The 14,312-nt window shown below is 43.0% G+C and overlaps 1 protein-coding gene across 4 annotated transcripts in view; it reads right to left on the reverse strand.

Annotated features, from left to right (window-relative positions):
• NEK7 (NIMA related kinase 7) overlaps nt 1-13,974 on the reverse strand; it is a 62,348-nt gene extending 48,374 nt beyond the window's left edge. The window contains exons 1-2 of one of the 4 annotated variants that reach the window (XR_004358522.1): nt 13,849-13,974; nt 1,228-1,312 (exon numbers count right to left, since the gene is read on the reverse strand). Coding sequence is in view for 3 of the 4 variants with exons in the window: in XM_032696334.1 (XP_032552225.1) it covers nt 1,228-1,284 (57 nt within the window). In the remaining variant the exon portion in view is untranslated. Of the gene's footprint in view, nt 1-1,227; nt 1,313-1,654; nt 7,044-13,611; nt 13,631-13,848 lie in introns of those variants that run through there. The other 3 variants (XM_032696334.1, XM_032696336.1, XM_032696335.1) reach the window with 3 other exon arrangements.
• Between the last annotated feature and the right edge of the window lie 338 nt (nt 13,975-14,312).

Here is a 14,312-nt window from a genome sequence, read left to right on the forward strand (position 1 = left end):
TTCTTGAAGAAGTTACCAGTGAAATCCCAAAGGAAACTACATTGTTCCATACATACAATGCTTCAATAAAGTTTCTTCAGAATCCAGACTTACCCAAATAACCAGCTCAAAATATGACTGCAAAGCCTTGCAGAAGATTTCCCTACATTTCCATCCTGGTATTGAGTACTAGCATGCCAAGGCTACCAATCCTACCCTTAATGGGAAATACCACCCTGAAGACCGTGAATCATTGTTTTTAAATTAGCTATTACGACACAGGAAAAAGACATAAAAAATACCACTGAAAAACTTCAAAGCAAGCTACACATTTCTAGGAAAAGGATTTGAATGAAACAGAAAACAAAATGTTTCACTCCTTCAGTCTATTGTATGCACTCTGAATATCCACAGAGCTCTGAGCCCTCATTTTTAGGGGAATACAATCAAATTAGTCAACAGAGAGCAGAACAGCAGTGCTGAGCAAGGACATGCAATGTCTTCTGTATAAGAAGAAACAAAATATTGTTCTTCAGCTTCTGGAGAAACAAAACAAAAAAAAATTCTGCTCTTGTAAAAATTGTCTAACTTAGAAGTCTAATGCCTCAGATTTTTTTATCTTCTTCCATCATCCTTTTCACAGTATGCTAGAGATTTGGGAGTATTTCAGTACCTGCACTTCTGAAATGTCCTTGGAAGTAATGAAGTACAGTGTTTTAACTCTGCAGATAACAGACTAGGCCAAAGCTTTCAGGCACTTAATTTCAAATAGAAAATGAGCTTCTACTGGCAAAAAGTCTAGTTGGAGGCCATTAGCTAGCAGCGTACCTCGGAGGTCCATACTGGGTTCAATCATGCTTAACATCGTCATTCATGATCCAGATGATGGGGCAAAGAGCACTCTCAGCAAGTTCACTGGGCACACAAGCACGGGAGGAATGGCTGATGTGCCAGAGGGTCATGATGCCATCCCAGGAGACCTCAGCAGGCTGCAGAAATGGGCTGACAGGACCCTCATGCAGTTCAACACAGGGAAGTGTAAAGCCCCACACGTGGGCAGCAATAACCTCATGCACCAGTACATGCTGGTAGACAATTACAATTATCTTCAGGACCACCAGAACACAATCTATCTGCTTACAGTTTCATTATTCCAACAAGAAATAAAATTATTTCTTCCTCTATTTGAGAAATTATAGCATCCACTCTTGAATAAGTTAAAAAAAAAAAAAAACCAGATATATGTACCTGTGGCTGAAATGGTGGAGCAGTAGGTCCCTGCATGCCTTGTGATTGTTCATCCATTCTGTAACGTACAAGTGTTCCTTATGTCCTGAAAAGAGAAATACAGTCATTACACTGTAATTCAGTCTGTATTTATGATTTATGAAAATCAGTACAATAACAAAGAAATCCATCTTCTCATTTGTATGCTTGAGTTTACAAACATTTAACTATTCCAGCCCTGCACTGTTTGGGAAAGGAGGGTTTTTTTATGTTTAGCTATCCTATAAAATTTAATAAATCACTATACACATCTGAACTTATTATTTAAAAATGTGAATTAAAACTACTTGCACCAGACAAACGGTTCTGTCTAATAAAAGCTGTATCATCTCATTCTTCAATGTCACCAACTGCTTGTTTAAACTCACAGATACCTGCTGGCCAGTACCTTGGACCTACGGACAGCACAGGAAATAGCAGATCAGCAGAAGACTTAAAACTGCAGTGCACATACAGCTTACATTGCAAAATCTGTAGATTTTAGGGAGTATGCAAGAGTAGTTGCACCTAAATAGAAAAAAGCTAACCAGGTACACTCACTACATTCTGACAAGCTAGCTAAAAGGCCTTTGAAATACTATATTAGAAGCACAGCCTCTATTCTCAACCACAAACTTCTCATTTCCCATCAGGGAAGATCCCTGCCAAGTTCCCAAGGCTTTGACCAATCATAAGCATTGTAAAATGCACTGAATCATTACTAGGAAGAACAGGAGAGACAAAATCACAAATACTCAGGAGGCTTTTTTTCCTCAACTAAGTGAATCCTTTCTTAGGCTATTCAACACTGCTGAGGGGAGCAGGTGCAGTACCAGTGTTACTGGTGCCTACAGGGGCCACCTCTGTGCAGATGAAGACAACAGAAAGTTCCCTGGCAGCTTCAAATGCAAACAAGGAAATAAACTTCCATACAAATAAGAGGCAAGCCCTGAACAACTTTTTCATCACACCAACATGAAGTATCTCTGCCTATTACCTGGTCAAACCTGCCAAGATCTTTGGAGGAATAAGAGTCATGTGTCTGACAGGAATATTGTTCTTTCTTTTCAATTTATTGGTTTTTTTCTTATTTCCTGCCCCAAATCCTGAATGCTCTAGAGATAGTTAGACATGAAACACTTTTTATGATACCTCCTAACACTTAACATAGGAAATTTCCTATGACAAATTTATTCTGCTAAACTTATGTACTTCTGAATACAAAGCTATTTACATACCACAAATCTTTGTTTAGAGTGAGTACATAAAGTTTTCTCAAATCGCATTCAAAGTTAGCATGAAAGCACATGTTAAAACGCATGCAAATCTTCCCAATAATGTCTATAGAGTATTAAAAGGGTTAGAAATAACAGAAAGCAGAAAACCTTAGAAAGGCTTAATTGCAAAATATTTAAGAAATTAACAAACAGTTCGTGCTCACAGCACTGTTGTTCTTCTTGCAGTATTGTTGTGATAACATTACTAATAGACAAAATAATCGCAAAGCAGCTTTGCAAAGTTTCTCCATGTGTACGCAGTTTCCACCTTGGGTACTAAGCAGTGGATCGGACACACAAACAAATGATTAGTGATCCGCCCTCCCTGGCCCATTCAAAGCAGTCACCCCCCACCATTCCAGTGCCATTAGCTATTCCTAACACCAAACCACAGCCACCCTCCAGAGCAACTAAAGGTCCCTTTAGGCTTTGCTTTCCCACCCATCATACTCCTGTATGAAGCAGACAGGCAGCAGCTTCCTGTTGTAATGTATTAACTGCAACTAGTCCACCGACAAAAAAAATCCAAAAAAAAGCAGTTTCAGGCAGGTCAAAATAAAATAAATAATTTTTAAAAAATCAATTATCAAACCACAGTGAGCAGCAGAAAAAAGGAAGTAGGAATTGCCAAGACTTCTAAGACTGTCAGAGGGATCATGCTGAGAAAGGGTGAATCAGCTGGCAGAGACAGTGCACACCACTGACCAGGCAATCTTTCAGCCAGCACTAGGACACCAACACTAACACTTCTTCTGGCAAGTTCTAAAGCATCTCCCATACAACCTCCCCTCCAAGGCAAGAAATCATAACACAGCAGCACTGAAAATTAAACTGTTGTCACAAAGCTTCATCTAAATTCTCCGGGTAGATTCACAGGGGTTTATCCAGTTGCAACATATTCTGGGGAAGGAATAAGGAATCTTCTGCTAGTTTCTTGTTTGTAGAGATCTTTCTATCACTGCTAAAAAGGCAATAATTCTTTTCTGAAGTGCTATTTTGAAGAGTCTTTATAAGAATTTTAATCTTTTCAATAGCATCAATATTTCTACTGAAGGTTTTGTGTGTGTTTTACCAATATGTTTAAGTATTGAAAATCTTGACCATGTAATGCACCAAAAGATAATTCCTATGGGTCAGACACTTGTTTCAAAATGCCCAGGGAAAAGAAGTAAACACAAAACTCTTTATGCCCTATTGCAAATATATACCCAAGATAAATGAAATCTAAGCTGAAATGTTTAGATGATGTATGTTGAGGAATTATACAACTCATTCATCTTGTCTGAGTGGTCAGGGACACATCAGTCCAAGTGTTTGGGACCTGGTCTCTCTTTTTTTTTCCCTTTTTGAATCTGGGAAAAGAGTAGAAATGGGAGAAGTCATATTATCACTGCCAGTGGCTCCACCTTCTGTGGCTTGGTTTTATAATAAAAAACAAGCAGACCAAAGAGATGACACATTCTACCATACAAAGCATGGAAGATGAACTTGTGGATTTGTTGTTACTTTTGCAGAAAGACAAAAGATCAGTATCTTATGCCCATATATAGAAGTTATTCTAATTTTTTAATTTGCTTTGTCTTTGAAGACTGCAATGATAGATTCACATTTCAGAGAAATCTGGTATTTTGATCATACAAAATCCCAAGGATGCAAAGAGATGGCAAGGATGCAAATTGAATCTTGTACTGTTTGTCATCATAAGCAAGAACTGGATTTTGTTGCCTGAAGACTTCACTGTGAGGCATGCCTTTCACCTTGATATTAACTCCAGGTCAAAATATAATGGTATAATATTGATCATCTTTAAACTCGAACTGAGGCAGTAATTGTTACTCTTACAAAGATCGTTTTCAAGTTCTAATTTACAGTGAAAAGACACTAAAAATACTGCAAAGAGTCCATGCTTGTTTAAAATTTAAATGCAATCACAAAACACATCTATTTGTGACGTGTCTGTCACCTTTAAACAAGTAATACAAAGGCCTTCTTTTGCAAATCCATCACCACAATACATAATGGTTCATGGAAAACAGACAACAGAGGAGGTGAGGGGCGAGTCAACTACACCAGCATCACCCTCCAAAACCCCCAAGGGGCCAAATGTAACTCAAGTTTCTAAACGCTCTCACACCAATCATGTAGAGGGAAAGGACTCCTTGCCTACAGAACACTACTTGCAGAGAAAGGAACAATGAAACACTTTCTGAATAATTTCTCTTGCAAAGACAATGTTCACCTTTTTGAAGACTAAAATCATTTGGATTCAGCCTGCACACAACAGTGATCACAGGACACAACCATATATGCTAAATCTTATACTCAGGTTATGGCTGTTAACACTTTACAGGTATGAGATGACTTCTGGTTAATGACTAATATTTCAAATCTTTGACTTTTTCAGTTGATTGAAACAGTAGGTGGCACCTACACATAAAGGATGCAGGAGGAAGTACCTGGGGATACAGACAGCACAACCCATTTTTCATTTGAAATCACAACTGCACAGGAACTCCTCCAATTGCCACTATTTACTCCACAAGACAGCAAAAGGAAGCCAAGTCCTCACCAGTAAGACTATCAAACTGCAACTGCCTGAACTGGGAGTAACACCCTTTCCTTCCTTCACAAACAGGCCTCCCTGTCCCTATTCATGTCCTCAGTGGCCACCTGTCAACACTCTCAGAGATCTGCCCACACATCTGAAGATTATGCAAAGATATAAAGGCAAGGGAATGCTCCTATACCCCAAGTTCACATCCTGCAATCAGCGCTCAGCTTTCCAGGTGGTTTCCAGCAGCCTGCTAGAACAGAGGTGGGACTACCTGTGACTGTCAGTAAGAGCAGAGGACACACTCCTGAACAGGAGCCACAGCTCATCGCTCTCAGATCACTGGAATGTATTTTAAAATAACATTTTAAAAAGAAAGATACCTAGGAAAAATTTGAAGTCCTTGTGACTTAAGTCTAGCAACTAAGTCTTCATAAACCTGATCAAATTACTTCAGGAGAAAAAGCTTAAATGCACTGCCTAATCACGTGAAACATTTTTTTAAGCACTACTTTCATAGCTTCAAGTCCTTGAAGTATTCACACTGAAATACATTTCGTGGTATTAAGGCAAAAATGGTACTGCTTTAACAGATAGCAGATTTTATAACAATAAAAAATACAATGTTTTCCCATAGAAAACATCATTAATAGTCTCAGTGATACATGGTTTCCATTAGCTACACGCTATGCACTTGGTTATCAATTTTGCATCTTAAGTGAGAATATATAATAATCAATGTCAAAGCAAAAACAGCTATACTTTAAGAAAAAAGCAAAAGCAGCAGCTACTTAACAGAATATTCAGAGTGTTACAGTTCTGCTGAGAATCTGAGAATCTCAGTCTTCTTTCTTTCTGCAAAATATAGACGTAACTACTCCACATAATTGCTAACATAGAGAAACATGAAGTTACATCAGTTCACAATGTGCTGATCAGGCACACAGTCAATTTAGCTGCTGTTCACAAACAAAGGAATGTACTATGTTTACTTCTGGATTACACCATCAATTAAAGGCAGGTATTTTTAGTTTTTACTATAGCCATTATTTGAGTTAGGTTAGAGCCAAGGCTCTCCAGAAACAATTATCCATTTAATACCCTACACATCCTATTTTTGGATTCAAGTTAGATTCTTCAGTATCTAACTTGGATTTAAAATGGCAAGGTTTAGATAACTAAACTTTTCAACTATCTTTGCTAGCTAAATTCAAAGATAAGGATCATCGTCAGCTGAGGGGAAAAACAAAACCATATATTAATACTAGTTTGCATATAGGCATACAGGCTAAAGAAATATTCCCATTTGTTTATATCACGTGTTGACTCTCAGCTACCCAAAAGCACAATTTAAATGTAGGTAGAATATTCAGACAGTCACCCCGCTTGAACCTGAAAAAAAGCCCTGTGCTCTGGAAACAAGGGTTTAGATTTCCAAATGCCTTACTGAATATCCCAAACACAATCAGGCAGCCCACCACACCACTGTTAATCCCAGCAGTGTGTGCCAGGGAGCCCAAGCATGCCAGTCCAATTCCAGCACTGCTCTCTGTCAGCTGGAGAGTCACACTGACATAACCCTCAGCTCTGAGACCAAAGCCACATACCTCGTGGGAGGAGACAAACTTCAGACCCAGAAATGACAGCCCAGCCCTTCAACTTGATGTGAGCAGGTTAAAAAACAGCCACAGTGTTAGTTTATATACCGGACTGTCTTAAGTAATTTCTTAACCTCTTTAAGGCAAAAGCTTGGCCACTGGAGGGAACTGGCTTGCTGGTCAAACCCAGCCCTTACACTTTGTAAGGTCACCAACACTGATCAACACTTCAGCACCCACTCAACACTGGGCGTAGCTGCAATTTATAATGTTTATATTTACATGTATTTTTATATGCAAGCATTAATAACTCAATGTATGTAAACTGACATCCACTTGAACTCTGCCAAGACTAACTGGCAAGAGATAAAGCAAACTCACTACTGGAAGACCATGTTAATCACTATCACAATAAAAAGTCATTTATCTCTATTAGGATACTTAAATATACACACACATTATATCTATGCATAGTAATATATATATGCAGACATACACATGTCAGCACATTCTTACAGATTACACATCTATACCCAACTGTGTGTACACAGAATATTTCATTTTTACCACTGCTGGCTAATAGCAAATATTTGCTTCACACTGTCCAGGGAAAAAAAACAAAAATAAAAGGTATTCTCAAGCGTGGAAAATACATACTCATTTGTCAAATTCTCTGCAGAAGCATCCATGACAGAGGAAAGTTGTATATGCAACTTTTAAAGTGCTGAAAGTGATCGAATATCAATCTGTATACATCTATATCCAAGTAGAATTAGCCTTAATTTTAGAACTTAGCCTTAATTTTAGAAACAGTTCCTAAAAGCCACAAGATGACAAGACATTCCTCCCCCCTGCAGAGATAGCCTTGAATCTGGACAATACAAATTCCTGGTCCTTGTTAATCCACAAGTAGATATCAGCTAACTAAATGGAAATACTGCATTTTCCAGCAAATTTATGTCCAAATTCCCCACTCATGGGCGGTTCAGTCAAAGCACTCAAAGAACACACAGAGAGTTAAGCTGGGGTAAAAGTTGGTTTTAGCAAGAACAGAAGCAGCCATACACAAATCATCCATTTCCCAAAACGTAAAAGAATGCACTAACGGTTCATATGCAATTTTCTCATCCATTTGGCCCAACTTATCAGGTGTATTTCCATTCCAACCCAGAAAACACATACAGAAGTCACTGTCTTCCCCCAACTACTAAGAGTTCACTCAGTGCTGTCTGATTAGAAGATTAAACTCCAAGCCCTCTCGCTTCACAAGTCTGCTCCCCTTCCTCTTCATTCATTTGCACAATTTAAGACATTATACTTTGTTTACTTCTCCCTCTCTATTTCAATTATGTCACTCCAGTAGATTGCTTATCTTGCAAGGTGCTCCCGAAGGCTTGTACATGCACTGACTTGCCCCTTATTGAACTGTTTGTTTGTTATTTCATGTGAACTGAAGAAGAAACACAACTGAAACTGCTTGAGCAGCAGCCTTCTGCATTTTAATTTAACGTCAATTCACCTGAAAGAAATTTGATAACCCATTTCTTCACACTGAATAGCCAGTTATAAGAGACATAGGTGGATCACGATCACATCACAGTGAAAAGTTTTACAGGGAATGAAGTATTGTATCTAACTATGATACTATGAGGAAAGCAAATCCTCAGCCCACATCACACTCTGCTGTGCTCCTGCCTCTGTAAGAATTAAGTTCTACGATGGCATGAACTGATTACATGATGTTGCTGCTTCCCCTGCCTTCAGCCATGACTCCCAGACCCTCCTTGCAGTGAGGCTCCTGTGGCTACCCAGAGTCCTGGTAAGAGAACTGAAACAAGCTGAAAACTAACCTTCACCGAAAGTCACTTTTTCCCAGTTAATTTCCCCAAATCGTACCACTGTAGAGACAAGGACAGAATCATGATGGCAAAAGACAAAGGGGAGGACATAGTTGGGACTAGAACAGCCTTAACTTAGATCAGCTCAATCTATTGCCAAACTACATCTCTAACATGAAATTATACAAGTCAATCTAATAGCTCAGTAATACCCAAGGTCTTGCTTTCCCTCCCTTTCTCTGCCACATGCTCCTGCATTCCCATCTTGAACTCTTTGGACCTGGTGCTGAGCTGATTTAATTCTCTAAAGCACCTGGGCTTATGCTCTGCAAGCAGTGAGCAAAACCAGGGCATGCAGGAGTCTGCAGAGCACCAGAGAAAAAAAACAGGGGAAGTTCAAGGACAGGAGATGTAGGAAGGGAACTGTAGAAAAACCAGAACATCTCCCTTCTGGCAACAGTACCAACGTTAGCTCACCACATTTAACTGTATTTCACCCTTAGCATGGAGCTGAACAAGCACTTCAACTCAAAAAAGCTGTAACTGGAAGGCAAGAGCCAGCACAGAGAGAAGGCAATTGATTGAACAACAAGCAAAGAGCTTTGTCAACAAAATACTTTATGGAAAACTAGAACTAGGAAGCAAATTATATGGAAGGAGAATAAACCAGGGTAACTAGTCAAACTGAAGACAAAATGAAAAAAAAAAAAAAAGATTTTTCAGAAGAAGGAAGCTAAGACACAATTTGGAAAGCCTTACTACCCCAAAACCTCACAACTCCCACACACAGAGAGGAAAGAGATCATTCCCTAATGAAGGGACAGTTTTAAATGCATCTGTAAAAACAAATTATTCACAAAAAGATGCTGAAGAGATTTACTGAAAGTGTAAACAGGTGAGCTTCACATAGTTAACAAATATGCAGGACAAATTAAAAGACTGGAAGCACTGTCAGATAAACCCATTATGGCTAGGTACAGGGAAAATACATCCTGTTAGGAAGGCTGGGTGGATACCACTGTGCCACAGCTGTGTCTGATAACGCCCATGTTGCTACAGGTGATGAAGAACACATTTAACAACAAATTCCATACACTCCTTAAAGAAATGTCTAAATATCTGAGAAAGCAGTGCAAGATAACACCTTACTGTAGGTAAGGTGAAAAAAATATACCTGTAGTTTTCTAGCCTAAAGATGATAAAAAATGAATGAAGCACTATAAAGAAAAGAGACTAGGCTTTCTGTGACCCTCCGAGCAGCATTACCATTGAATCCCGAAATCATGTACAACAACAGTGAGTAATCCAGGATCCCTGGGTCCAGAAGCAAAGCAGGTAGCAGCCAGCACACTCACTTCAGAGGCAGGCCAACACTTAAGCTCACAGCTGTTTCTGTGTTTTACACTAAACCACCACTGCCTAAAATATGCTAGATCAATTTGTGGTTCTGGAGTACCCACGAGGACTAGCTGTGCATTCAATACTCTGTCTGCTGGCTGCTTGCTACTCCTCCTATGAAGTCCTGCTTGTCTCCATAAACTTCAGACACAGCCCACATACCTAACACACACTTCTGAGTTTCAGTCAGGGCAAGGACTGAAGTTCACTGCTGCAAAGACAACTCCTTTTTTGGATCTGCTTTCAGATGAGAACGAAAAGGGTACAGAAGAAGGGCCTCTACAGGGTAGAATGCTATACATTTTCCCACCACAACTTAATTCTTATTTTAGAATTAACTTTAAGTTCACCTGTGATATTTTTGCCTTCAGCTTTCTAGGAATCAGTAGTTCTGTCAACACTATACACTGACAAAATTAAAATGAACTGAAAATAACTGGTTCATCAACACTTCACAGCACCCAACTCAAATCTCCCCAAAGACTTCAGTAAGAATCTAATCTACAAGCTCTACATGTACTTTTATGACATTGTGAAGTAATTAGTCTGGTCCACCACAAATCCAGCTCCTAAATAAGACAGCAGTAACTTGGTTATAAATCATTCCAAGCAGCTGAAAGCAAAGAGGCTTGAATGCAGACTCTCAAATGCCCCATGATGTAAGCAGTCTATTTACTCTGTCACCTGTAACCCAAAGCAAGAAAACCACTAATATCACAAGATTAACTACATGCAATCAGGTTTTAACATGATTATTAATAGTATTTTCTTAACAACTCCTCTTTTTAATGTCTTCTTTGAAGTTTTATAACAAATTCCCTTAATTAAGTATGTGTTCTGTTTGCCCAACAGGGAATAACGGCACTTGAAACATACTGTCTATTTTCTAGCTACAAAAATCACAACTGAAGCATAGTTTATTTCATGTGCTAGAGACAAATGCATAGGATGTTCTTTACCAGAGAAGCAACTCATTTTAATAGCACTGCTTTTCTGAAGCTTTTTTAACTAACCTGACGGGAAGAATCACTTCAATACTTACTAAAATAGGAAACACATAGCAAGATGATGTACTTCAGTCTAGAGCTCAGTTCCTTCCCATGTGGCTAGGGAGGTCAAATGGTGATAAACACAGCAAATCAGTGCTCTAAAGGCTGCCCTTATCACCACTTTGGTATTTTGGTCAGTTATTTTCATCTCCGTTGCAAAGCAGATGGAACGCAGCTAAACTGAACAAATTCTCTGGAAATTAGTCAGTTAACTGCTATGATTATTCACAGCATTAACCTGCATAAGATAATCCCCACCCCCTCCTAAGTCCTACTCCTCTGGAATCAGGAAGGATTTCTGAATAATCAAAAATTCCCTTGGAGGTAGACAAGAAGTTACCGCAGCTTGACTTTTCCCAGGGGACTTTCCAAGGTAACGTGAACTCAACCACTCAGCACAGATGTTTGGAACAATGTCAAACTTCAGAAGGCAACACGGCATCGATGGCAATACAACTGAATGCAGAGCTGGTATAAATGCAGAGAACTGGACTGAGAGTTTATTAAACATGGGTGGGTTTTGCACATATGAACAAACTGCCTCTCCAAATCGTCTCTGTGGACAAATACACAGGACTGGCTATATTTTGTGCAACTGAGCTCAACTCTGACACAAAAAAAAGAAAGGCATGGACAGGCTATCTATCGAACAATTCAGAAGATACCACAGATCACAGTAAAATTAGCAACTAACTTCCTGCACTCTATTTTTCATTTGAGTTTCTCATTTGCTCACAGGCCTTCAGATTAACTCCAAAATGTTAAAATTTTTTCTTCTTTTGAAACAAACTCCTAATTCTTGTAGACCCTGGAAGACACTGTGATAAGTCAACCAAAAAAAAATTTAGTTGGATAGAATTCCTTGATTTGCTCTCAAATTATTTTTTTTACTGCAATGACTAAGTGGTGTGTTGAATACAAGATATCTAGGACAAAGGCAGTATTTCCACCCTTACAGTGAAAAATCTCTAAGCGTGCTTTGAGAAGTCATTTATCCAAACATCAAATATTTATAAATACAGTATCTTCATGTTTTGAAACTAAAGAGAGTGCTCTTAAATATTATTCTTCCTTCCAGTATCAAAAAAGAAAAACAAACAAACAAACTTGCAGGGCTTCACGTACTGTCGGACTTGGCTTGTAAGTTTCCCTCTTTCCATAACGCAACAGTTTTCCTTCCTCTGCCTAAGTTTTCCACAGCCCCTGAACTAATGGCTCTTTTCTACTGCATTTCCTCTCTCTCAAGACGGTGTGAGTCTGAAGTTTAAAATACAGACATTTCTACAGCACCGCAACACTTGAATTGTCTCCTAAATAGCCTGGAAAGTAAAATACTTTTAAAATTCATTTGTCTTGATTTAGCAAATCTACTCATCAAATATAATCCTCTGGTAATCCAAAGTGTGTATTTTATGGGTTAACATATTATTCGCCATAATTTCTGCATCTCAAGCTTGTAATACAACTTTATATAGGAAATATATCCACTACAGTCAGTGAAACTACTGTGTATGTGTGACCTTTCCCAAGAAGCGATACAATCTGCAATCTGAGAAAACATTGCTATCACTTCGAAGGTGACAAAAAAGTTACCACTAAGTTGGTGCAAGAAGAGAAAGAAATTAAAACATTTTTTATAGTAATAATCAAATACTTGTGTGATTAATGAACACCCCCCCATCATCTTTTACCAGAACTAAGGTGAATATCCTAAGTTCTACCATTCAAGAAGTGACGCTCCTCACAAAACGCAGACCAAAACAAAGCACATTCCGCTGACAGCTTTCTGAACCTCTGAACCCTAAGGCCAGGCAGGTACAGCTCGCACGGAGGCAGAACAGAATTCAGGGCCAGTACTAAATAACCGAGGTGGGGCGCTCGATAAGGTCAAGGAGGGGGGACATCCCCAACAGACGGAAGATGCCTCCCTTCCAGCGCTCCCCTCCTGCCCTCAGCTCCCCCAGCCCCGCATGGCCCCGGGGAACCGATCCGGCAGACACCGGCCGGGCGGGGAGCGGGGACCCGCTGCCCGCGCCGCCGGGACCACGGCCGGGCACCCCCCGCGCCCTCCCGGGGGCTCCCAGCGGGTCCCCCAGGCCGGGGCTCCCGCGCCCCCCGCCGCAGGGCCGCGGCTCCCGCCGACGGCGCTGTTTGCACTTGGTGCCCTGTGAAAGCCCCAGGCTGGGCTGCCCCCGCGGCTGCCCCGGGGAGGATGTGCCATACAGCCGCCCCAGGCGGGAGGAGGGCACGGAAACCTGGAGGAAACCGGGGGACACGCGGAGGCACAGCCCGGGAAGTAGCTCCACTGGCGAGAGGCACCCGAGCAACACAGCGCGGCAGAGGCACCGGGAACCGAGGCAGGGCAGCCAGAGGCGGAGAGGCCGGGTAGGGTCCCCGGCCGCCCGCTCCGCTCGGCGGACGCAGCGCGGCAGCCGCCGCTGTCCGAAACGCCACGGCAGCGCTCAGGGCACCGCTCCCGCAGCCGGCACACACACGCGAACGCACACACGCACGCACGCACGCACACAGCGCCTCGGCGCCGTCCGGCCGCGGGACAGGGGCGGCGGTACCCCGCTGGCAGCTCAGCCCCCAGCGCAGCCCGGGCCGCCCGCGACCATCACCGCCCGGCCCGTCCCGCCCCGGCCGCGCACAAACTTTCTCTCCGCCAGCCTCGCGCCGCCCCCTCCCCGCGCGCGGGCGGAGCGGCAGCTGCCGCGGCCAATGGCGCTGCGCCCCGGGGCCCCGCCGGCCAATGGGAGGCGGCGGGGGGCGGGCCCGCCAGCGGCCCCCGCGGCGCGGGGAGCGGCCCCGGGAGCGCGGGCGCGGCCGCCGGGACCCCCCGGGAACCCCCCCGGACCCGGCACCCCCCGGACCCGCCACCGCGCCGCTCACCGGGCAGCGCAGCTCCGCCTGCTCCTGCTGCGGGAGCCCGGCACCGGCCGCCGCTCCTCTCCGGCTCCTCCGGCGCGTCGGGCCCGTGGCCGCGCCGGCGGGCGTCTAGCGGGGCTCCTGGCGGGCGGCGCGGGCGGCGCGGGCACCGACAGCAGCCACGACCTGCTCTCCGCCCCCCACTGCTCCTGCCGGGCCCGTAAACATCCCGGCATCCCCGAGGATGGGGCGGGGCGGCCAGCGGCCCCGCCTCGCTGCGCTCCCCCCCCCGGCCGGGGCGCGGGGTCCGCCGGGGTGTGTCGGTGTCCGCCGGGGTGTGTCCCGGTCCGCGTCTGTCCCCGCCGGGCTGTGCCCGGTCTTGTGCACGGCGGGGTCGCAGCTCGGTGGGGAATGGCCTGGGTTGTGCCTGCCTTGGGACAGGGAGCGCTGATCTTATGGTGTTTATAGCAGGGAGCACAGCGGGGCCT

Source organism: Chiroxiphia lanceolata, chromosome 9 (genome assembly GCF_009829145.1).
Source record: "Chiroxiphia lanceolata isolate bChiLan1 chromosome 9, bChiLan1.pri, whole genome shotgun sequence".
NCBI classification, from domain to species: Eukaryota; Metazoa; Chordata; class Aves; order Passeriformes; family Pipridae; genus Chiroxiphia; species Chiroxiphia lanceolata.